Here is a 25,291-nt window from a genome sequence, read left to right on the forward strand (position 1 = left end):
TTAAAACTGCTTCACAGAATTGTAAATAATGAAATTAAATCACAAAATGTCAACTGCACACGAAGAAATTCAGGACAAATGTATGCTAGAGATATATTATTGCATGGAACAGCTATGCAAATCACAGACGTGCTGGATTTAGGGGCTGGGAAGGTTTCAGAGCAGTATTCAAAGTAATGGCGAGATTCTCATTTTTCAGTTCCGGTGTTTTGTTCTAGGATGTTTTAACCCTTTGCTTAAACACATCAGCACACGTAGAGACATGACGAAGACAAAATGGATTCAAAACCTCAGGTTTCTGACATGCCCTCAGAATTCAACTCTGGAAAACCGTCCCAGCCCCCACATCCAGTATGTCTGTTATTTGCATAAGTGTTCCATACACATGTAATAATATGACCTCGCTATTATTAAAACTTAATTCAAATGACTCCTTGTTTTAAATTTGGTTTGACAAAGTCTTGTCTCAACATACGTGGAATATATTAAAATTTTAATATAGTAAATATCCCTGGGCTATGTCCCAGCATTACAGTGCACTGTGTTCTTCTGGCTGAACATGCTGATTATTCCATTGGAGCTCAGGCAGTCCAATGTATTTGCTCCTTTTCTCAAAATAAACTGTTATTGATTCAGAAACCGTCATTCAGTGCTTCTTGAAAGCACATACTGGTTTACTGGACAGTTTATTAGGACAGCGACAGGTCTATATTCATGACATAATGACAGTTGGTAGCCCGTACCAGAGGTCCCTTGAGGTAATTACTTGTATCTAGTTCAATAATATAGTCATCACCACAGGCCCACAGCCTCAGTGTCATGGTTAATAATGCATGGAACAACATCATAAGTATGGAGGATTTCAGTGCAGATTGGCTGAATGTCCTTGTTGTCCCTTGAGTATTAGTAGAAATACAGTCATGCAGCATTTTTTTTAGCAAACTTGAATAATGTTGATGGTATCTAAGTGAATCTGAAAGTTATTTGGAAACTTATTTATGGTTTTGTCAGAAATTGACTGCTCTGCTGCAATGCTTTGTTTTTAAGTCACATGGTGTTTGAATGTCACCGAGATATCATGCTATGTATATTTTCTTATTCATCCAAGACCTCTCTGTTTAGAATTTGATCAGTCATGTTTTGGGTTAATGTCATCCTCAAGATCGGAAATGAAAAAACGTTTTTGATAATTGACGTAACTGTCACTTCACGTGTGGCCTTTAGTATGGGGTTGAAATCTGAAAATGTCATGAGTATACACACAAGGTCAAGGTCACAGTGAGGGTCACTAGTTTGTGAGTCTCTGTATTAAACAGTAGACATGCACTAAAACATTAATTTGCAAACAAAAACTCTAAGAATAGTTACTCTTGATCTACTGTCAAGGGAAAATTTGAACAATATGAATGAATTACAGTTTGTGATGGGCAGAAACTAAAATTAATTAAAACATGGTTTGGACTTGTGATCTATAGTCTGCAAAGTCTATAAACCAGACTACAGTGCATGTATGATGCTTGTATGTCCATTTCAAGATCATCAGCTCAGTAAAAACATGCTTTCCTTACACATACCTTGCATAGACCTTGACTTCGCCATCATTTGGAACAGGCTTCAGATATACTAATGTTGACACCTTCAAGGGCTTCCTTCAAGTCTTCATTGGTGTTTATCAGACTCTGGCACCTTCATCCACTCCGATGAATTTGTAGCCAGCATTGACCAGTGCATCAGGACAATGGAATAGAAGCCCAGCTCTTTCGGCACTTCCAGGCTCCCATCTTTTAATCAAAAGCTTCACATGCACAAGCAGTGTTCCATCTATGAGCAAACTGATCAGCAAGCTGCCTCCATTCTTAAGGGGTCAGTACTGGTGGTCTCCTCAACATACTCATCTGTGATTGCTTGGCAGACTTCTCATAGTAGCAAGCTAAGGGTTGTCAGCAAGTGGAAGAACATGCATCTGTTGTGCTTGTCTGCAGATGTTAAGAGGCACAGTTCTGGTTCCAGATCCTTTCCAAACCAGTTCACGAAAGACCTTTTTCACATAGTTACGCCAATCTGTGGTAGTGTTGCACGTGACCCTCCTCAGTACCACTGTTACTTCCTGTCTCTTCTCCTTTCTCTCTCGAGTCAAGGCTGAGTGGCAGCGGAGAAACCTAGTGGTTACAGCATTGGCTCATCATCACACTTTTGTGGGCATCTCAGCAATATTCCAGCTATATGGCAACAGTGTAAATGACCAAGTCTGGACCAATCCAGTGATCAGCATCATGAGCATCAATCTGCATGATGGGGAACCAATCGCATGTCAACCAAGATGCCAAGTCTAACCACCTGATTCTTTAGGTCACCTCTTACAACTAGCAGGGGTTACTGAACATACATTCTAACCCGGATTTTCATGGGAAATATGCATGCTAGCAACCTTCAGGCATCTAAGCAGGAAATATTTGCACAAGTGAGGCTCATACTGAAGTATTTCAGTAGATTTTAAGAAAGTTGAAGTTACTATTTTTAAATGTTTTGGTCGGAAGTGCAAGCTTGAAAGTAAGTTTTTCATCGGAATAGAAAATATTCTATGCTCACCAAATCATTTAGGCAATATTTGTCAGACTTGCTCATTTCTTAACAAAATAATGCTCCCAGTGTCCTAATAAGGTCATTCATGGCAATACAAATAAAACGCACCTAATTACTCCTCCAGTGCTGACACTGAATATCAGCATGAACCATATGTCATCCACCATCCTTGCTCTACCACCAGACAAGGTCATTCTGGTCTCCTGGTGGACCTGTAGCCTGCTACGAGTACATCAATACGGGAAGTTAATGCTTCAGGTTTGGAGTGTATCACAAGTTTAGTCCTGAATGGGACTTTATATGTATTGGTTTAACCATAATGTGCTTGGTAGTTCGGACATGAGTATCGGTTCAATCAAACCAGATTGATATGAGAATTATGGCCTGGGAATTACCACAAGCAAGGCATGAACAGACTGTTAGGATCAATAATGCGATGCATTCCTTTTACAGCACAGATCATGAGCAGCAGTGTTCAAATTAATACATTTTATTTACCTGAGATGTAGTCATGGTAGAATGTCTATTTTCTCTGACTGATCAGGAGAATTTAGTCATATATATAAGTGTGAAGATTTGAATGAATTGAGTACATTCAGTATCAGAGTAATCAGTGACATTTATATATGGGGGTCGTGGTGGGGTTGTCTCCAGTCTGTCGTCAGTAAAATTTAGCCTTCAGTCAGTAACTTGTTGGTAATTTTATTGGCTTAGTACAAAAAATAAATTCAAATTCATATAGTGAAAGGAACTTAATCTATTAGGGCAGCTGGCTCTGCTTTTGTTTGAGTTCTTTAGTATATATTTTGTTAGTGCCAATTAATGACTGGTTGTGACATTAGATCTGGACCTATACAACTGCATTATTTTATCCTGATTAGGTCAGATCAATTTTGTTTCTTGTTTTACAGATTTTTGACCTCAGAAAACCTAATGGTAGGAAGGAAAAAAATAAAATGAAAATCATGAGTTGTCATGTTAATTCTTTTAGTTTGTTTATATCAAGTTGAGTGAGTTTAAGTTTCACACTGATTTAAAGAGTATATATATTATATCATATTAGCATTAAGATTATATTTTTTGAGTGGGAAAATCTGTTTTTTTTCTCTTGTTCTTGACAAGACATGACTGTGTAAAAGAAGAAATAATATTGATCTGGCCTAATGATAAATAATAAACTGTTTCTTTTACGCATTGTAGTTTTCTATGCACCTCTGACGTTCAATTGATGAAAAATTGACCAATATTATATGTATGGTTTGTGAACTTGTAGTGATGATGGCAGATGTGCAAAATGTAGGGGATGTTGAAAACATTCTTAAACTGGGTCCAGAAAGTTGAAAATGTCTTTTTTATAACTTTTAATATAAACGTCACAAAGTGTAAGTACAACATCATCGCATACAGTGTTGGACAAAGAAATCGCCTCTGAGTAACCATCTAACGAACTTAGTTGTACATATATTGTGCCCAATTCCTGAAATGCCCATTCCATGATTTGGGGCAAAAGAGTTGCCCAAACCCCATGAATAGACATTTGCTTGCTCAGTCTCCAGGATTGGCCAGTTAGTCCCAGGAAGTGGACAGTGGTAACGACAGCACGTTCCTTGTAATTGGTTTATAACATACACATGCTGACTGACTCTGTTGTTTTGCTGTGAACTTTATTTGTTCTGTTTATTTTGCTGTATATTTGACATTTGCTTTACAACTGCAGATCATGGTGCAAAAAGCAATATTTGACTGTTCGGTGAAAACAAACACCTTCTCAGTTATTTTCAAAGACGACTATGGCAAAATGTTAGAAGTTATATGAGTGGTGTGAGCAGAATATAATGAAAGTGGAAAATGTAAAAAGGAAATTTCAGTAAGAGCAGCAACAAGACTGGACAGTGTTGGCACTGGCAAGGGCTAAAACACATTTTGTAGTGTAGCAGCAAATGTTGTCTGTGCTACAATTTAGTACAAAGATGGAAATAAATGCTCAAGCCATTGCGATCTTCAAAATACCAAGTGTAAAAATAAGTAGTCATTATTTCAGTTTTGTTTGATCTTGTAATTACCGGAATGTTTCAAGTTACTGTTTTGTTACAATAACTATTCATTTCAACTTTAAAAATAATATATATTTGACCTTTTAAATAACTAAGCGTTTGGATGTGTTACATTGTATCACGATACTGTTTTGTCAGAATAAGCATTAGTCATGATGTCTCTAATTTGGATTATCTCTTAATCCCTGCACATTCGCTGGGATAGTGTACATTGAATCATGAACTGCCCCGCTCCTGGGAATGGTGCAGAGTGCTTGAGTGATTCCGAAGAATTGGGCATGACATATATAATGTTAGGCTTATTTCAGGGTTCTTGAAATAGCTTTTTGTAGTGACTCAGTGTTGTATTGTGGGTAGGTGATTTGATGATACCATTTAAATTTCCATTCCATTGAAAACATGATCTGACAATGGAGAACTCAAAACATTCATATTAACAGCCTCCATGTATTTTGGAAGTTTATGTTGTCTTTCATGCAATCAGAGGTGCCGTGCATAAGGCGAGACTGATTATATTGCTTGTTTATCAGATTTTTGTTCTCAGAAAACCTGAGAAAGGAAAAAATGTGGGGGGGGAAAAATTCATCAGTTAAAATACTATCCTTTTAAATACTCTATTGTATTATATTTTACCTTTGGAAATTTTGAAGCAAATTTGAGACAAAAATACAATTTATAAATGTTTTTTGTAAGTTTACATTTTTTACCAATAAAATATTAGCCTTATTGAGAGGGAAATATTCCTCTTCATCTTTTTTTTCTTATTCTTGATAAAGTATAAAAGACAGTTCCGTAAAACAAGAAATACAAATTTATCTGGCCTAAGCTGGTCAGACTGACAGTGAAGAATCATAGTGTGAAACCGTGATGGTGTAGAACAGTGCAGCAAAGTAGTATTACAATCTTGGCACCTACCACAGGGAGCTGAACATCAAAGTGTACATTAATACACACTCCAGACTGGAGCTGGCTCATTTGCCTGGCTGTCTAGGAACCAATTCTACTCATGACTGTCATCATCGTTCTCTGTTTTCTTTAGAATTTGCAAATAAGATATGAAAATAAGAGGTCTTGCTAAAGTCAGATGACTAATATGACTTTCTGTGAAAATGGAATCACTAGGACTAATAATTCAGACTAATAAAGAGAGGATAATTGCATAGCCTTAAACTGGTACAAACAGGTTTGTTTATCGAGTGGTGTGAAGTCTATTCAAGTGTTTCAGCTGTCCAGTCTGGTGTTAATGGAAGAATGTTCTTGAAATAGATGCTAGGAAACTAGGATTAAGATTATCAAACTGTACCATGGATGACTTGTATCATTTGACTTTGGTGTCTTGACCAAAACATACTCGCGAAATGCTGACTGTAACATTAAAAACTTGGCACCTGTGTATATTCACTGTTCAAAGTGATGTTAGACCCTGTGTTTGCATATCTTGCAGATGTTGTAAAGTTGATGATGGGTTCAATTAAATATATAGTCCAATAAGGTCCCTGGGTACAATGACGCTTTTAAGAGAGGCACACCAGTTTTCAAATTTCCATTAATGCAGTGCTGACTTTGTGAGAGTGCAGGTTCGAACCCTAGATGGGACTCAACCAAAAAGTATTAGAATGTGTACGTTACTAAGAAGATGTAATCCCAAATGTAACATTTGTTACATACTACTCTGACCAAATCTGGGCTCCATACATTGTAACCATGTCAGGACTCAAACACAGGGTTAGGCTATATCAGCATACTCGCTAACCACTGGGCCACCTTACCACACTTTAAGTTGTTGAAATAGCATTGTCAGCCAAGTTAGCTTTAGAACTTAATACCATTTCCTCTCAGACAAAGTGATGTTTTTCCCTAAGCACATTATTCACAATGTGATTTGATGAAGGTAGCGTGCCAATTAAGCCTGCCACATTACCGCAACTCCCCTCCAGAGATATACTGATTCTCATTAGGTTTACAGGGTTTGTGGTAACACAGTGTTCAATCAGTTTATACATGGCCTGTGCTCAAGGTGTTCCAGAGAAGTCCGGAGGCCTTTGCGAAACAGGTACTAGGTATTAATAGATTATACTGTTACGGGAATTAGAATGGTTTGTTGTGTCTTGGGATTTCAGGCTTGTATGTTCTCATGAATTACACATGTTGAGGTATCAATGACATTTTGTTTTGTTTTTGTGAAGGGTTTTGTGTTAGGGACATTTGTTGAAAATGAGCATATTGAGCTATAGCCAGCAAACTGATGTGAATTAACAATTTATGTTCCATTTCATAATGTACAGGTGGATGTAGGGTATCCTCATCATGTTCTCTATTCAGTATGAAGACTAGTGTTTTGTTCCCACAAAAGTACAACAATAGGATGTTTGGTCCTATACTTTTGACTCATCAACACAAGCTGAGTTTGTCCAAACATTCATGATACTAGGCAGACAGAATGCAGAAATGTTTCAGGCAAATCAAAAAGATGTTTAACCTATGAATGTGTACCTACTGTTTCAATGTATTATGAAAGCTGTTTAAAAACCTGACACTCACTGAGACAGGGAAAAATTGTCAGATTTACAGCATACTGGCTAATTCAGTGTCTCCTTGCTTGAATCCTTTTCAAATAGTAACAATCACTGGAACTGGCTGATACCATGAAATTAATGTTTAATAGTTATTCCCATGAACATGTGAGCTGGTGACGTTACTAACCCAAATTCTGATGACTGCATTATCTGTGCTTTTTCAGTCTGAATAACTGAATATGTTGTTTAGTCTGAACTAATATTTTGAAATTTGTATTTGTGGTGACGAAATGACTGTTTGGATAACTGACAAGATCACAGTACATGTAATGTTGGTGCAGACAAGCTAGCATTAGACTATTACGATTACATCACTGTACGATTACATTGAGTACTGAAGAATTGTGAAACCATTCTGAACCTGCATTTAATAGATAAAACAGATGAAATTATAGGTTTATAACTTGGTTTATCACACGAGTGTTGATTCCAAACTCACGTGCACTTACTGATTCTACTTCAAGAATCAAAAGCTTCTCTTGATTTCTCCATTACAAGGTGCTGCTAGTGAAATAAACATTTAGTATGTTTGTATCCATGAGTCTAGATGGTCTTCATGAAATATACACCAGCTTTCTTTACCCTGCTGCTCAGTGGTGGCACTTTCATCATGTTAGATTTGAAATGCATACAAGTTATACTTCAGTTGCTGAAATATTTTAAACAGAGTTAAACAGCACTCAGTACCTACATTGTACTTGAAATATTGCTGATTGCTGCTTAAAACTAAACTCACTAACTCACCAACTCACTCACTCTCTCACTCACTCACTCACTCACTCACTCAAGAGATATTAAAATGTGGATGGTTGAAACTCTGTGTAGCATTGTAAAGGTGTTTACAACATGACTGGTCACTTCCAAGCCAAAGTGCATACAGATATGGATGGGCAGGTGCCCACAGACATACACAGTCATACAGTCAGTGTTTTTCACATACATCTAATGAGAGGAAGTCTATCACTTGACCAAGTATCTCTGCTAACTAGATAAATTGATTCAGGGAAAGATCAGCACCATGTTTGACAGGGATACCAATGGAGTATGTTCATTGACCAGCCTGACATTTTACTGTCCACGTGGTGCACGTGATGAATAAATTTTGCATATACGCAATATCCTGGCTTACAACATGGAACGGTACACTTCCAGCTGTCCTGAAATTCAGGACAAAATCAATAATCTTCAGCATTGTCTTTCTTCTTCCATTCTTCATTGTGGTCTATTTTTGTTTCAATCTCTGTCATACTACCTACCTTCCTAATGACTTGCATCAGTTCTGTACCCTGAGGATAGCAACATGTATGCAACAAATCTCAAGACAGACTTACTTCATGCTGGTTACGTGTCTTATTAATATCACGGTGTATATCGTGAAAATGCATCAGTGTAGATGCTGGAACCAGAAATCAATATAGTCTTATGATCTTATGTTGTGTGTTCTCAAAGATGGTGCAGTCATTGTTGTGTAGATATTGATGTGTGTTTTTCTCGTTTCAGTCTCAGCTGGACCTACCCATCGAGGTGAAGGCTGGATACATAGGTGAGAGGCCACTACACACATACAGCTGTATTGATCTTGGCATGCAGATGAACTTTGTAGACAGTAGATAATCCACATGACCTGTCATTAGGAGAGACACACATGTGTTTGATCTGTGTGGAACTATCTGGAAAATCAGTAATGAGACATGGTTAAAATGACTGTACTTTGGAAAGTACCAATATCAGAAGTATTAGAGTCGTTAGAAGCTGTCTCGTGGTTGTCTTAGTTGTCTCGTAGCTGCTCTGGTGGTTGCAGGTATCATGACCAATCAATACAAGAACATAGAAATACTGCATATTATACCCAACAATAAACAATGTTTTTGGCAAGGTTAAGACTAAACAATATTAGCTCTGACACCTAGCAACAACGTAAAAAAAACCCCGACTTGTGACTCACATTAGATGTATCACAAGGGAGATAATTCATGTAGTTTATGTGCCGGGTGATTCCAATCAGCATTCAGCATTATTTGATAAAACCAATAATAACAGTTGCAGTGATTAGCAGCAACAATGTGTACTACCATGTTAAACAAGAATTACAATGCAACTGCTGTATTAAGATTGTCTTAACACCCATATTATGACAGGGTGACACTATGACACTAAGATCAATAGCGATACCACAGGGGCTTGTATTGCTGAAAAAAGTAGAAACAGTAGCAGATCTAGGCAGAAGAAGAAGCAGTAGCAGATCTAGGCAGAAGTAGAAGATCTAAGCAGAAGTAGAAGCAGTAGCAGGTCCAGGCAGAAGTAGAAGCAGTAGCAGATCTAGGCAGAAGTAGAAGATCTAAGCAGAAGTAGAAGCAGTAGCAGGTCCAGGCAGAAGAAGAAGCAGTAGCAGATCTAGGCAGAAGTAGAAGATCTAAGCAGAAGTAGAAGCAGTAGCAGATCTAGGCAGAAGTAGAAGATCTAAGCAGAAGTAGAAGCAGTAGCAGGTCCAGGCAGAAGTAGAAGCAGTAGCAGATCTAGGTGGAAGTAGAAGCAGTAGCAGGTCTAGGTTCAAGTAGAAGCAGTAGCAGATCTAGGCAGAAGTAGAAGCAGTAGCAGATCTAGGTGGAAGTAGAAGCAGTAGCAGATCTAGGCAGAAGTAGAAGCAGTAGCAGATCTAGGCAGAAGTAGAAGCAGTCGCAGATCTAGGCAGAAGTAGAAGCAATAGCAGATCTAGGTGGAAGTAGAAGCAGTAGCAGGTCCAGGCAGAAGTAGAAGCAGTAGCAGGTCCAGGCAGAAGTAGAAGCAATAGCAGATCTAGGTGGAAGTAGAAGCAGTAGCAGGTCCAGGCAGAAGTAGAAGCAGTAGCATATCTAGGTTCAAGTAGAAGCAGTAGCAGATCTAGGTTCAAGTAGAAGCAGTAGCAGATCTAGGCAGAAGTAGAAGCAGTAGCAGACCTCGGCAGAAGTAGAAGCAGTAGCATATCTAGGCAGAAGTAGAAGCAGTAGCAGATCTAGGCAGAAGTAGAAGCAGTAGCAGATCTAGGTGGAAGTAGAAGCAGTAGCAGATCCAGGCAGAAGTTGAAGCAGTAGCAGATCTAGGTGGAAGTAGAAGCAGTAGAAGATCTAGGTGGAAGTAGAAGCAGTAGCAGATCTAGGTGGAAGTAGAAGCAGTAGCAGATCCAGGCAGAAGTTGAAGCAGTAGCAGATCTAGGTGGAAGTAGAAGCAGTAGAAGATCTAGGTGGAAGTAGAAGCAGTAGCAGATCTAGGTGGAAGTAGAAGCAATAGCAGATCTAGGTGGAAGTAGAAGCGGTAGCATATCTAGGCAGAAGTAGAAGCAGTAGCAGATCTAGGCAGAAGTAGAAGCAGTAGCAGATCTAGGTGGAAGTAGAAGCAGTAGCAGATCCAGGCAGAAGTTGAAGCAGTAGCAGATCTAGGCAGAAGTAGAAGCAGTAGCAGATCTAGGCAGAAGTAGAAGCAGTAGCAGATCTAGGCAGAAGTTGAAGCAGTAGCAGATCTAGGTGGAAGTAGAAGCAATAGCAGATGTAGGTGGAAGTAGAAGCAGTAGCATATCTAGGCAGAAGTAGAAGCAGTAGCAGATCTAGGTGGAAGTAGAAGCAATAGCAGATGTAGGTGGAAGTAGAAGCGGTAGCATATCTAGGCAGAAGTAGAAGCAGTAGCAGATCTAGGCAGAAGTAGAAGCAGTAGCAGATCTAGGTGGAAGTAGAAGCAATAGCAGATGTAGGTGGAAGTAGAAGCAGTAGCATATCTAGGCAGAAGTTGAAGCAGTAGCAGATCTAGGTGGAAGTAGAAGCAATAGCAGATGTAGGTGGAAGTAGAAGCGGTAGCATATCTAGGCAGAAGTAGAAGCAGTAGCATATCTAGGCAGAAGTAGAAGCAGTAGCAGATCTAGGTGGAAGTAGAAGCAATAGCAGATGTAGGTGGAAGTAGAAGCGGTAGCATATCTAGGCAGAAGTAGAAGCAGTAGCAGATCTAGGCAGAAGTTGAAGCAGTAGCAGATCTAGGTGGAAGTAGAAGCAATAGCAGATGTAGGTGGAAGTAGAAGCAGTAGCATATCTAGGCAGAAGTTGAAGCAGTAGCAGATCTAGGTGGAAGTAGAAGCAATAGCAGATGTAGGTGGAAGTAGAAGTGGTAGCAGATCTAGGCAGAAGTAGAAGCAGTAGCAGATCTAGGCAGAAGTAGAAGCAGTAGCAGATCTAGGCAGAAGTAGAAGCAGTAGCATATCTAGGCAGAAGTAGAAGCAGTAGCAGATCTAGGTGGAAGTAGAAGCAATAGCAGATGTAGGTGGAAGTAGAAGCGGTAGCATATCTAGGCAGAAGTAGAAGCAGTAGCAGATCTAGGTGGAAGGAGAAGCAATAGCAGATCTAGGTGGAAGTAGAAGCAGTAGCAGATCTAGGCAGAAGTAGAAGCAGTAGCAGATCTAGGTGGAAGTAGAAGCAATAGCAGATCTAGGTGGAAGTAGAAGCAGTAGCAGATCTAGGCAGAAGTAGAAGCAGTAGCAGATCTAGGCAGAAGTAGAAGCAGTAGCAGATCCAGGCAGAAGTTGAAGCAGTAGCAGATCTAGGTGGAAGTAGAAGCAGTAGCAGATCTAGGCAGAAGTAGAAGCAGTAGCAGATCTAGGCAGAAGTAGAAGCAATAGCAGATCTAGGTGGAAGTAGAAGCGGTAGCAGATCTAGGTGGAAGTAGAAGCAGTAGAAGATCTAGGTGGAAGTAGAAGCAGTAGCAGATGTAGGTGGAAGTAGAAGCAATAGCAGATCTAGGTGGAAGTAGAAGCAGTAGCAGATCTAGGCAGAAGTAGAAGCAGTAGCAGATCTAGGCAGAAGTAGAAGCAGTAGCAGATCTAGGCAGAAGTAGAAGCAGTAGCAGATCTAGGCAGAAGTAGAAGCAGTAGCAGATCTAGGCAGAAGTAGAAGCAGTAGCAGATCTAGGTGGAAGTAGAAGCAATAGCAGATCTAGGTGGAAGTAGAAGCAGTAGCAGATCTAGGCTGAAGTAGAAGCAGTAGCAGTTCTAGGTGGAAGTAGAAGCAGTAGCAGATCTAGGTGGAAGTAGAAGCAGTAGCAGATCTAGGTGGAAGTAGAAGCAGTAGCAGATCTAGGTGGAAGTAGAAGCAGTAGCAGTTCTAGGCAGAAGTAGAAGCAGTAGCAGATCTAGGCAGAAGTAGAAGCAGTAGCAGATCTAGGTGGAAGTAGAAGCAGTAGCAGATCTAGGCAGAAGTAGAAGCAGTAGCAGATCTAGGTGGAAGTAGAAGCAGTAGCAGATCTAGGTGGAAGTAGAAGCAGTAGCAGATCTAGGCTGAAGTAGAAGCAGTAGCAGATCTAGGTGGAAGGAGAAGCAATAGCAGATCTAGGTGGAAGTAGAAGCGGTAGCAGATCTAGGCAGAAGTAGAAGCAGTAGCAGATCTAGGCAGGAATAGAAGCCGTAGCAGATCTAGGTGGAAGGAGAAGCAGTAGTGAGTGGTAGTGATTCTGGGCTTTGGTTAATGTGGAGCATCCTACTTGAAGTGGTACTGTTTCAGTTAACCAGATCACCATGTCTTAGTTTGTTGTAATGGGATAAGGATTCTAAAGTAGCAGTTCTTACCATTTAGAATACGATAAGATAAGATAATATTTTATCATCCCGAAGGAAATATTGGTTATATCATAAACACATGAGGCAAAGCAAAATAAGATATCACTTTGAGAAAGCACTGAGATAGTAAACAAGTAAATAGGTAGGAGCACTGAAACAGGAAGGAGTAGGATATAATAAAGTGAAATGATGAGGTAAAAAGCTGTGATGGTAAGATGATGAATATAAATACTGAGTATAAACTGTTATTGAAATATCCTTGGACTTGGCTTAAAGAGCAATCACAGAGCTGATTTGGGCATTTCAGCTTCTTAAGGCTTCCCATTCAGTGTTTCAGTACTGATCACTCTGCTTCAGTAGGTACAGCTTGTAAATAAACATGCTGAGATATTGCCGTAGACATAGTTGGGTGTTTTCTAGAACTACAGCATTGCATTTGCCACAGTAACCTTGCAGGCAAGATTACAAATTTTTGTATTGATTCATAAAGAAGACAGAGTACTGATTGCTGTAATCACAAAGGACACATTGCTCTGCATTGAGCTGCATGGAAAACAACACCAGTCCATGTTTGGGTAAAACTTTCAATAAATGCGTTCCCTTGCTAGAAGTAGCTTGCAGCAATCAACCATCTCCCAGCAAAATCAATTTTGTTTGAGCCCATTTTGTATGAAAGGTCCAAAAGAAAAGTAGATATCATGAAACCATTGTGAAGATAAAAGTATTTAATTGTTTCAGTGTAAATGCCAAAAATACTGAAATGACACTCAAGCTTCAGCTTTCACCCTGAGGAAGTATGACCTGTGTATGTGGCTTTGCATTTTCTCTGCTTTGTTTCCTCAACATGGTGGTGCTGTGTCCCAGGTAGTGTGTCAAGGCCCCAGTGCAATACAGGCACCAGATCATCACGGTATCTATAGCAGGGGTGGGGATGTGAGTGGAATCGGGGGATAGGGATGGTTACCTCGGCTAAGGAATTTGAGTTGCATGGGGATGGACAAAAAAGTGAGTAGAGTGGGGATGGAATGGGAGGGTGATGGGTGGAAATGGGGACAGATGTGAATGGTGATTGGGGTGGGGGAGGGATGGGTGATGATGTAAACTGTGGGGTGGTAGGGAACACAAATAGGATGGAATGGAATGTGAGTAGGTTGGTGCATGGATGGAGGAGGTGGGAGTGGGAAAGGGTGCATGGGGATGTATGCAGGGTAGGGAAAGGGGAATAGGGTGGGCAAAAGCATGTGGGAGTTGGTGTGGGTTGGGATGGGTGGGGATGTTAGTGGGGAAAGCATTGATGGACGTGGGTGTGGGTAGGGATGGTTGGGGATGTTAGTGGAGTGGGGAAAGCAGTGATGGACGTGGGTGTGGGTAGGGATGGGTCTGGATGTTAGTGGAGTGGGGAAAGCATTGATGGACGTGGGTGTGGGTAGGGATGGTTGGGGATGTTAGTGGGGTGGGGAAAACATTGATGGACATGGGTGTGGGTAGGGAATTGGTTGGGGATGTTAGTGGAGTGGGGAAAGCATTGATGGACATGGGTGTGGGTAGGGATGGTTGGGGATGTGAGTTGGGTGGGGAAAGCATTGATAGACTCTCTAGTGTGGCTGGAGAGTGATGATGGGAATTTTGACAATTCTCATTGGAAACAAATGCTTGTCAGTGTAAACAAAGTATCAACTTTCACTTGAAATTAAAAACATTGTGTGTAATCAGATGTTTGTGTGTGATGATTAAGTTCATTTCCAAACACACTAAATGAGATGACTCAAAACTATCTTAGGATGTTTTGCTTGATTATCACAACATGATTTTGGTGGCAATTTGACAGATACTGCAAATATTGCGAAAATTGAAAAACATGAAATTGTTCCCAGTGTATCTCAGATGTTAAATATGTAGGAATATTATTCCATGCTTGGGACCAGCAGCCAATCAGAAGATAGTAGCTAAAGCATGAAGCATGTACATAGCGAAGTTGCGTATACAGCCACATGTCCATCTCATTATAGCCACTATACACCAACACCACAGATTGGCCGTTTGATGGAAACTGGGTGCAAATCAATGAAACAGATCACAAAAAAGTAATTAATAGATGTATTTGACGTCAAATATCAATATGTAATCATCAGGGGTTGATGACTCTGAATGGGAGGACCATTTTTTTATCACTTGATGACACTGATGTGTTTAGTGGCCGTTAGAAGCTCTGTCACCTCTGATACCGAAGGGGAGCCTTTGAGGCAATAAAGAATAATCTGTAAATTGAAACAGTTGAAAGAAGATCAATAAATCACAGGGTTTTTTTTATTCAGTCGGTGGTTCAGCACCTGGGATGTGTTTTGTTGTCAAGGTATCAGTGTTCCAAAGTGTCATGTGTATAGGATAATGGTGCCGTCTCACCTTATGAGGGGACTTAGCATTTCTTTCGACATTCTGTCAGAGAAATCTTTATCTGACACTTACACACTTGTTTGCTGCAGAGTACAAGCACCTGCTAATGTTGAATAAATGATGTTCCTTCACTTGCTTCACCTGATTAACAAGATCATTCTCTTTTCTTGCCTGTTTGTCTAAATTAAACAAGTGTGAAAATGAAGTGAAAGGATGTTCTTGTTGCAATGTTTTTCACTGACTAATTACAAAGCTCAGTTTGCTAAGACTAAGGACAATAAGTAATGATGAAAAAAATCATGCTGCAATATATTTTGTACTGTGGTCAAGAAGTGACACACCATATTTTGGCTGTGCTCCAGTAAAAGCACCCCCTTGCCAACTTCTAGAATCCTCTATGTGATGTTTACAAATGCTCTTAACAGCAAAGATTACATATTGCTGTCTATATTTTCTGGTAAATATTAATTCATGTTTATACACATGTGTGTAATAAATGTCTTGCAGTCCAGTAACTCTTAATGTTTAAGTTTCATTGGTTGAGTTCCATTTCAAATCAAACTGGCCATTGATTCGTCTCTGACAACAAACTTGACTGATATGTATGAATTTAGAAAGCTTCCCCTTCTGCAGAATGTCTTGTAGCTCACCTTGCTGTATTAGTCTGTATTGGTATTCTACTATAAACGATAGACATCCCTCATTTTTTGTTCACCTTATTGAAAGTTCAGAAGTTTATGTATGTATTCTGCTATAGGTCACCTGAAGCTAGACATCCCCTGGACGAGTCTGTTTTCCTCCAATATCCACCTGTCTCTGGAAGATGTGTACATCCTTGCTGGACCCGTCGCTGACCGACAATATGACCCAGCCCGAGAACGTCTTCTGCAGAATGCCATCAAGCGTCAAAAGCTCGAGGCTCTTGAGAAATCTGCTCTTGATGAAGTCGGTAAGAAAGTGTTTCTCTGCAGCTGCTGAAATGAAATGCACTGGGGTCATTTTAAGAGTCATTCATTATTGTTATCTCGTCTCACCCATCATGCTTACAGGACTGTCAAACACATAGTCAGTATTATAAGACCTTGTTACTGGGGACTGAGGCCAAACTACTGGTCACCCAACTGCCTTTTACCTAACTCTACCGCTGTACCTGCTGAGGGTCACCACAGATGGGTAGAGAATGGCTGATTTGAAGTTGTGTGATTTGAGCCATGGGGACAAAAGTTTAGGTACACATGACGTGATGTGATGGTCAGAATAAATCTCTACATACTACACAGTCAGAAAGACATTTTGTCATCAGTCAACATGTTGTGTAGTAACCTTGGGTGGGTAGGAGCACCTCATGTGGTACATGGGCCCTACTGAGTAGCCTCAGTAATCAGTAGCAAGACCTAAATCCAAATATTATCTGTCCTATATTGTTGTTACATGGCATTTACACATAAAGGCAAAAATGTATATGTGTCAACATATTTATTTGAGGAACACAATGTAAGAATAAACTCTGAATCATTGTGTCCTATGTACTTATTCTTATTGCAGTAATACACATTCTTTAAGTCCTCCTTCGCACATAATTTTGTGGTTAATTATCATAAGACTAGAATGGTTCATTCAAGTAGTCAGTGATTTCGGCCAGATTCTTTCTTGAATTCAATTCATAAAGTATGGTCCATAGATTCAAATATACACAGATGGAATATATAAAAACTGTGAATCGTAGCAAGTTTGCCAAGGTGCCCTTGTGTACTGTCAACCAAAAGATTAGCTGTAGGCAACATTGTGTTGGGTATTTATTAGTTGTTATTTGATATCATAAGTAATACGTCAACTGTTGTGTTCATGAATAAAAATCATTCATTTGTCAGTTTTCATGATATGAATTGTATTTACCTCCTTGTGTATACAGAATATATACAGTGTAGAATAGGCCTTCAGCAACCCATGCTTGTCCTAAAAGGCGACTCTGCTTGTTGTAAGAGGTGACTAATGCAATTGGGTGGTCAGGCTCTCTGACTTTGTTGACACATGTCATCGGTCCCAATTGCACAGATTGATGCTCACTTGATTGTCTGGTCAAGACTCAATTATTTACAGACTGTCACTATATAGTTGGTATATTGCTGAGTGCGGCGTAAAACTAAAATCCCTTTCTCACTCACTCACTCCTTGTATATACTTATGTTCCACATGTTTTAAGTACTGTTGTTATCCCCCGGCTCATGTACTTATGTATTGGGATATCTTACGAACTGTCAACTAGATTCTTTTCATGTCTGGTATCTAGGTTCATCACAGTTTAAGAAAGGTCCCAGTCAGGTTTGGTGGCGTTGACCTTCATTTTAAAGTCTTAATGGGGACTCTTTAATGTTTTTCCCTTGTCAGGGAGATTTCTCAAGAACCATTCACTAGATTTTCTTCATATTCAACACCAAGCTTTTCTAGAAAAGGCATAGAGTCCTGTTGATTTTGATGATCTTCACTTAATTTCAAGGTCATGACAACACATTGAAGATTTCAGCATGTTAAACGGCATGTTAAAATTGTCAGCAAAAGCAGTTCACTGGATTTTTCTTCATAGACCTTTAGAGAGGTCCCTTGAATCGTTTTCATTAAGCAATTTCTTTATTGCTATTTTTGCATATTACATACATTAAAACATTTGTCTAATGGTCAAAGTGAGTCTTGAAAATATTTGTGCATTTGAACAACTGCAGAGCAAGATACCAAGAGAGGTCTTGTTTTTGTTGACATTTAACTTCATCTCAAACTATGACTTTCACTTTCATTACTTTTTATGTTTGATTTGATAATTTGCGGTGGGGGATTATGTCACCTTAGTGACAATACTTGTTTTGCATGTTTTGTGGAACATATATATAGTGTTATTGTTTCACATTGTTTTCAAATGGAATATAGAATGTGTTATTAAACCTGTCACTGTTGGTTACATGTTGCCAAGTATTTATTGATTGTAAGCGACTACCTCTGATAATAATTGGATTCTACTGGTCATGTTTACCGGCTGAAAGGATGAATATTTAAAGCTAATCTAATAACCAACCATTCTTCCTCATTTTACTGTCCTTATTTTGTATATGCTGCTCTTTGTTCTAACCATCATAAATGATGGCTTGGAGTTAAAAAAATCATTAAGAACCTTTTTGTCCATGTACCAACAGTATTCATCAGGATTCTGTTCTTTAAATAACAGATTTTGTGTGAGGACAGCTTTGTTGCCAGGCCTGTGCATTTGAAGTTCAGTGGACAGATCTGTTGCCAGACCTGTGTTAATGCTGTTCAGTGGATAGATCTGTTGCCAGGCTTGTGCTTATGCTGTTCAGGGGACAGCTCTGTTGCCAGGCCTGTGCTTATGAAGTTCAGTGGACAGCTTTGTTGCCAGACCTGTGCTTATGAAGTTCAGTGGACAGCTCTGTTGCCAGGCCTGTGCTTATGAAGTTCAGTGGACAGCTCTGTTGCCAGGCCTGTGCTTATGAAGTTCAGTGGACAACTCTGTTGCTAGGCCTGTGCTTATGAAGTTCAGTGGACAGCTTTGTTGCCAGACCTGTGCTTATGAAGTTCAGTGGACAGCTGTGTTGCCAGGCCTGTGGTTATGAAGTTTAGAGGACAGATCTGTTGCCAGGCCTGTGCTTATGAAGTTCAGTGGACAGCTTTGTTGCCAGGCCTGTGCTTATGAAGTTCAGTGGACAGCTTTGTTGCCAGACCTGTGCTTATGAAGTTCAGTGGACAGCTCTGTTGCCAGGCCTGTGCATTTGAAGTTCAGTGGACAGATCTGTTGCCAGACCTGTGTTAATGCTGTTCAGTGGATAGATCTGTTGCCAGGCTTGTGCTTATGCTGTTCAGGGGACAGCTCTGTTGCCAGACCTGTACTTATGCTGTCCAGTGGACAGATCTGTTGCCAGACCTGTGTTAATGCTGTTCAGTGGGCAGCTGTGTTGCCAGGCCTGTGGTTATGAAGTTTAGAGGACAGATGTGTTGCCAGGCCTGTGCTTATGAAGTTCAGTGGACAGCTTTGTTGCCAGGCCTGTGCTTATGAAGTTCAGTGGACAGCTCTGTTGCCAGGCCTGTGCTTATGAAGTTCAGTGGACAGCTCTGTTGCCAGGCCTGTGCTTATGAAGTTCAGTGGACAGCTGTGTTGCCAGGCCTGTGCTTATGAAGTTCAGTGGACAGCTCTGTTGCCAGACCTGTGCTTATGAAGTTCAGTGGACAGCTGTGTTGCCAGGCCTGTGCTTATGAAGTTTAGAGGACAGATCTGTTGCCAGACCTGTGCTTATGCTGTTCAGTGGACAGCTCTGTTGCCAGACCTGTACTTATGCTGTCCAGTGGACAGCTCTGTTGCCAGGCCTGTGCTTATGAAGTTCAGTGGACAGCTCTGTTGCCAGGCCTGTGCTTATGAAGTTCAGTGGGCAGCTGTGTTGCCAGGCCTGTGGTTATGAAGTTTAGAGGACAGATCTGTTGCCAGGCCTGTGCTTATGAAGTTCAGTGGACAGCTTTGTTGCCAGGCCTGTGCTTATGAAGTTCAGTGGACAGCTCTGTTGCCAGGCCTGTGCTTATGAAGTTCAGTGGACAGCTCTGTTGCCAGGCCTGTGCTTATGAAGTTCAGTGGACAGCTCTGTTGCCAGACCTGTGCTTATGAAGTTCAGTGGGCAGCTGTGTTGCCAGGCCTGTGGTTATGAAGTTCAGAGGACAGATGTGTTGCCAGGCCTGTGCTTATGAAGTTCAGTGGACAGCTTTGTTGCCAGGCCTGTGCTTATGAAGTTCAGTGGACAGCTCTGTTGCCAGGCCTGTGCTTATGAAGTTCAGTGGACAGCTCTGTTGCTAGGCCTGTGCTTATGAAGTTCAGTGGACAGCTCTGTTGCCAGGCCTGTGCTTATGAAGTCCAGTGGACAGCTCTGTTGCCAGACCTGTGCTTATGAAGTTCAGTGGACAGCTGTGTTGCCAGGCCTGTGCTTATGAAGTTTAGAGGACAGATCTGTTGCCAGACCTGTGCTTATGCTGTTCAGTGGACAGCTCTGTTGCCAGACCTGTACTTATGCTGTCCAGTGGACAGCTCTGTTGCCAGGCCTGTGCTTATGAAGTTCAGTGGACAGCTCTGTTGCCAGGCCTGTGCTTATGAAGTTCAGTGGGCAGCTGTGTTGCCAGGCCTGTGGTTATGAAGTTTAGAGGACAGATCTGTTGCCAGGCCTGTGCTTATGAAGTTCAGTGGACAGCTTTGTTGCCAGGCCTGTGCTTATGAAGTTCAGTGGACAGCTCTGTTGCCAGGCCTGTGCTTATGAAGTTCAGTGGACAGCTCTGTTGCCAGGCCTGTGCTTATGAAGTTCAGTGGACAGCTCTGTTGCCAGACCTGTGCTTATGAAGTTCAGTGGACAGCTGTGTTGCCAGGCCTGTGGTTATGAAGTTTAGAGGACAGATCTGTTGCCAGACCTGTGCTTATGAAGTTCAGTGGACAGCTCTGTTGCCAGGCCTGTGCTTTTGAAGTTCAGTGGACAGCTTTGTTGCCAGACCTGTGCTTACGAAGTTCAGTGGACAGCTGTGTTGCCAGGCCTGTGCTTATGAAGTTCAGTGGACAGCTCTGTTGCCAGACCTGTGCTTATGAAGTTCAGTGGACAGCTGTGTTGCCAGGCCTGTGGTTATGAAGTTTAGAGGACAGATCTGTTGCCAGGGCTGTGCTTATGAAGTTCAGTGGACAGCTTTGTTGCCAGACCTGTGCTTATGAAGTTCAGTGGACAGCTCTGTTGCCAGGCCTGTGCTTATGAAGTTCAGTGGACAGCTCTGTTGCCAGGCCTGTGCTTATGAAGTTCAGTGGACAGCTCTGTTGCCAGGCCTGTGCTTATGAAGTTCAGTGGACAGCTTTGTTGCCAGGCCTGTGCTTATGAAGTTCTGTGGACAGCTCTGTTGCCAGGCCTGTGCTTATGAAGTTTAGTGGACAGCTCTGTTGCCAGGCCTGTGCTTATGAAGTTCAGTGGACAGCTTTGTTGCCAGGCCTGTGCTTATGAAGTTCAGTGGACAGCTCTGTTGCCAGGCCTGTGCTTATGAAGTTCAGTGGACAGCTCTTTTGCCAGGCCTGTGCTTATGAAGTTCAGTGGACAGCTCTGTTGCCAGGCCTGTGCTTATGAAGTTCAGTGGACAGCTCTGTTGCCAGGCCTGTGCTTATGAAGTTCAGTGGACAGCTGTGTTGCCAGGCCTGTGCTTATGAAGTTCAGTGGACAGCTCTGTTGCCAGGCCTGTGCTTATGAAGTTCAGTGGACAGCTCTGTTGCCAGGCCTGTGCTTATGAAGTTCAGTGGACAGCTCTGTTGCCAGGCCTGTGCTTATGAAGTTCAGTGGACAGCTCTGTTGCCAGGCCTGTGCTTATGAAGTTCAGTGCCAGTAAAACATATCAGATACAACAGGGACAGCAGCAAATTTGGCTGGAGAGAGTTTGATGTCAATGACATGTTTTCATCTTATAAGCATAGACAAATTGTGTTCTCCTAATTAATTGATGATCATGCTACATGTATTTTGTGATTCTGTTCATTTGGCATAAATTAAAAGTCTGACCTGGCAAGTAAATTTTGAAAGAACTGTAATTCCCCTTATGTGTATTGGTAAGGGCAAACATCCTGCCATCTTTGTTTATTAATAATCATGTTATTTTGTAATTCTAATCAAGTGGGAACAATAAGAAGTCTCTTTGACAACAGATTGGGCACTAGTTGTCCCTATCTTCTGAATTTTGATTTTAGATTTTGATCAGATTTTTTTTTAGATTAACATTTCATTTGATGTGGTATTGTAAACCCAAACAATATTTCCTTTTCTTTCATTGGTATGTTGTCAGTGATGTACAAGTCACCATTACTAATCAATTACATTGGTTATAGATATGGGAAGCTTGCAAGTTCTTCTAACATTTACTGCAGACCTAGGGCTGAACATTAGCAGGGAGCAGGCCTCTATGAATTACTATGGCTAGTATCAGCATCATGTTGCACAAAGGTGGAAATGTAGATCCGATCATCAACAGCTTGAATACTTCCACCCTGTAATGACATATCTGGCAGTGAATGATGGTATGATTTGATCTTGGGCATGTTTCGTGTAGATCCTATTGATTTGGTAGCCATGTGGTTAGGCTTCCTGCTGAATCTTGTGTTCAAGACAAGGACTGTCAGAGTGCTAAGTCACAGAGCCATGTTTTGTGCAACAGAAGCATCCAAGAGGCCTGGCTTGTGTGATGTTTAAAGAGCAGTCACTTAGTGTAGACCTATCAAAGTCCCACAAGACAGGGATGCAGATTATCTAAATTTGGAATCTTGCTGATGGCATTTCATGGTGTCTGAGGTGTAATGAAGGATGAACAGTTTGTAGGAGATGGCCGGGGAATGTTCAGTGAACACAGAAAACAGCAGGCCAACAAGGATCAGACCAACCTTGTCATTATAATACCACTTGTTCACAGGACTGTGATAAATGTAAATAGTGATTTCAGGATATCACAACTGTGCACTCAATAAATAGTTGGATAGAGGAGGTGCAGGTGGCTGAGTCATGTAAGGCATCATAATGCGTTGTGCAGGGTTGTGTTCTTCAGGCTTGCCGGAAACTGATGATTGTAGACTTGGGAATTTTATTGCATTCCTTGACCAGTCTGGCTTCTAAATCTCTAAGGTTTTGAGGCTGAGCAGTTGTCAGTATCCATCTACCCTTTTCATCCCACACATGCTCGATTGGTGCCATATCCAGGGACAAAGAGGGTGAGGGCAGTACAGCAATGTTGTTCCCTCTGAGGAAGTCCATAGAGACTTGTATTCTTTGTTTTGCTATTTTTATGTTCAGATATTTCACATATTCAAGCTCTGAAGTTTCACAGAAGTCATAAGCATGTCAGAAATGGATTGCTTGAGGATTTCATCCCAAAGCAAACTTTACGGATAAACAGCTTTTTTATTCAGATGGTGCAACAAATTCACCATCTAAAGTTGTTCATCCATAACATTATCTGACTCTTCAACTTCTAAAATTGACACTCAAAGAAGCTGATCACTCATACATTTTTCAATTATTTCTTGCTGCAAACAGCTGCTACATAGACCAGTGAGGTGTCATTTGGTATTTTGTTGTTCATTCTGTGTACTGTAGTGTTTTCATGCACTGATGTCCCTGTTGGTGTGATCTGTCAGAATTATCTTCTCCCAGAGAAGTCAATGATTGTCTGCTGTGTTCCTTGAACCAGACGTGTGTAATCCGACTATCTGTGTCCAAACGCAGTTGTACATGTCAGTGTTCCTTGATCCGATGGTGTCAGCCTTAGGAGACAATCATGTGCAAGATCATCTGTCCTGCCAGCAAGGTTACACTGACATTATATACTTGCTTGTATGGTAAAGATCACCAATGTTGTGTCATGAATACTTTCCTGTTCTCTGTGTGATGGGGCGGTGGGGTAAGCTAGTGGTTAAAGTGTTCACTCATCACGCTGATGACCCAGGTTCAGTTTCCCACTTGGTACAATATGTGAAATCCTCAGTGGATTTTAAACGCAACTCTGAGTGACATTTCTCAGTAGCTTGGTATGTCCTTTATAAAGATAAGATACTTGTTATGCATGGCAGTTTTTGTATTATATCATGATACAAAGTTTTGGTATAGAATCTTTTACTGTTGTCATCCTTAAAGTAGATGTCTGATAGGCATTTAGAAGTTGGTAGGGTAATATAGCTAATGAAAGAGCATGTATTAGTCCAGAAACGTTGTATGCAAATAATGAAGAAGTTGCACATCACATATCTTGTACTATCCTTAAAGTAGCTTGCCTTTATTGTTACCAACCTCTAAGATGACAATCAGAATGACCCAGAATGGGTCTTGATGCCATCGTCAGTGGCTTATGAACTCTCTTACTCTCTGTAACTCACCAGCAGTAAGAGTGATATTGTTCCATCGTTACCTAGATCAAGTTTCTTAAACTAGTTCAATAGGGACTTAATGAGGCAGTGTCTTCATGAGATGTTGCTGGATCTCCCTGCCTATTCAATGTAGTTATGCTACCTGCTTACTGCAGACATGGGGTACGATCAGGGTTTCAGAAATGCTGACCTTTCTCATCAGTCTGGCACATTGGTGCAGCACTATTTTATGGTTTCCTGTGATCAAAATAAAAAAAAGTTCATTGAAAACATTATTGAAAATAGTTATCAATTGTTAAAAAAACAGCATATTTTTATGTCTGTGAATACATTTTACATCCATTGTGAACATAATGGGATATGCTGATAAATAGTTGTATGAATAAACAGAATAATTACACTAACATAAATTAGAAAAATAAATGGGGAAAACCTTTAAAATTGATGATTACAATGAAAAAATGTATGTATTTATAGTTGATAATCGTTCACAAGTCCTCTGATAATCGATAGTGGGTTTGGTTTACGATTCGCAACAGCAGCACTGTTGTCAACTTGACAGTTGACCTTGACAATTAGTAAGTCACCTCCTGATGTGTTGAGTGGGACTGATGTTACAAGTAAGGAAGTTATAGATACACTGTACAGGAAATCCACTCTGTTCATTTAACATAAACTGATTCTGTGACATGGTTATCCAGTAACTATAAGTATCCCAAACAAGTTCATACATAGGCTCTATATTGCCCAAATCAAACTGTTTTCTTTTTAGAAAGACTGCAGACCAATATATTTACAGTTTAGGTCAAGTGACCTATGCTTGTCTTGACCCTCAGTTCCAACCCTTTAAAGAACAACTAAACTCAATTTTTTGTTACTCTTTTTATCACTGCATATGAAAGACTTCTGGTTAGTCATAAGCGGAACACCATTGTTTTTTAAAAAAAACTTGTGGTTAATTAATACCAAGTGCTTAAAAGTTGCTAAAAGGCCGTCTGCTTCTGTCTCGCCTGCAAACGAAACCGCAGACAGGTTACATAACTCTGTCACCAGAACCCTGCAGTGACGTCATGAAGGAACAATTTTCAGTTAGTTGTATAGAAAACGTGTAGGAAGCTCATCATTTTGCTGATTTCTTGACATCACCAAAGACATGCCAAATTGTTGTGTTGGCGTTAATTGCTCCTTGGGATTGGGT

General features: G+C 40.7%; 1 protein-coding gene across 3 annotated transcripts in view; it reads left to right on the forward strand.

The window, feature by feature from the left end:
* The window catches only part of LOC137286453 (intermembrane lipid transfer protein VPS13A-like), a 139,498-nt gene that overhangs the window by 15,631 nt on the left and 98,576 nt on the right, over positions 1 to 25,291 (forward strand). For all 3 annotated transcript variants that reach the window (XM_067818330.1, XM_067818332.1, XM_067818331.1), the window contains exons 4-5: positions 8,714 to 8,756; positions 15,937 to 16,128. In XM_067818330.1, the coding sequence (XP_067674431.1) occupies positions 8,714 to 8,756; positions 15,937 to 16,128 (235 nt within the window). The remainder of the gene's footprint in view (positions 1 to 8,713; positions 8,757 to 15,936; positions 16,129 to 25,291) is intronic.

This window comes from Haliotis asinina, chromosome 6, assembly GCF_037392515.1.
Source record: "Haliotis asinina isolate JCU_RB_2024 chromosome 6, JCU_Hal_asi_v2, whole genome shotgun sequence".
NCBI classification, from domain to species: domain Eukaryota; kingdom Metazoa; phylum Mollusca; class Gastropoda; order Lepetellida; family Haliotidae; genus Haliotis; species Haliotis asinina.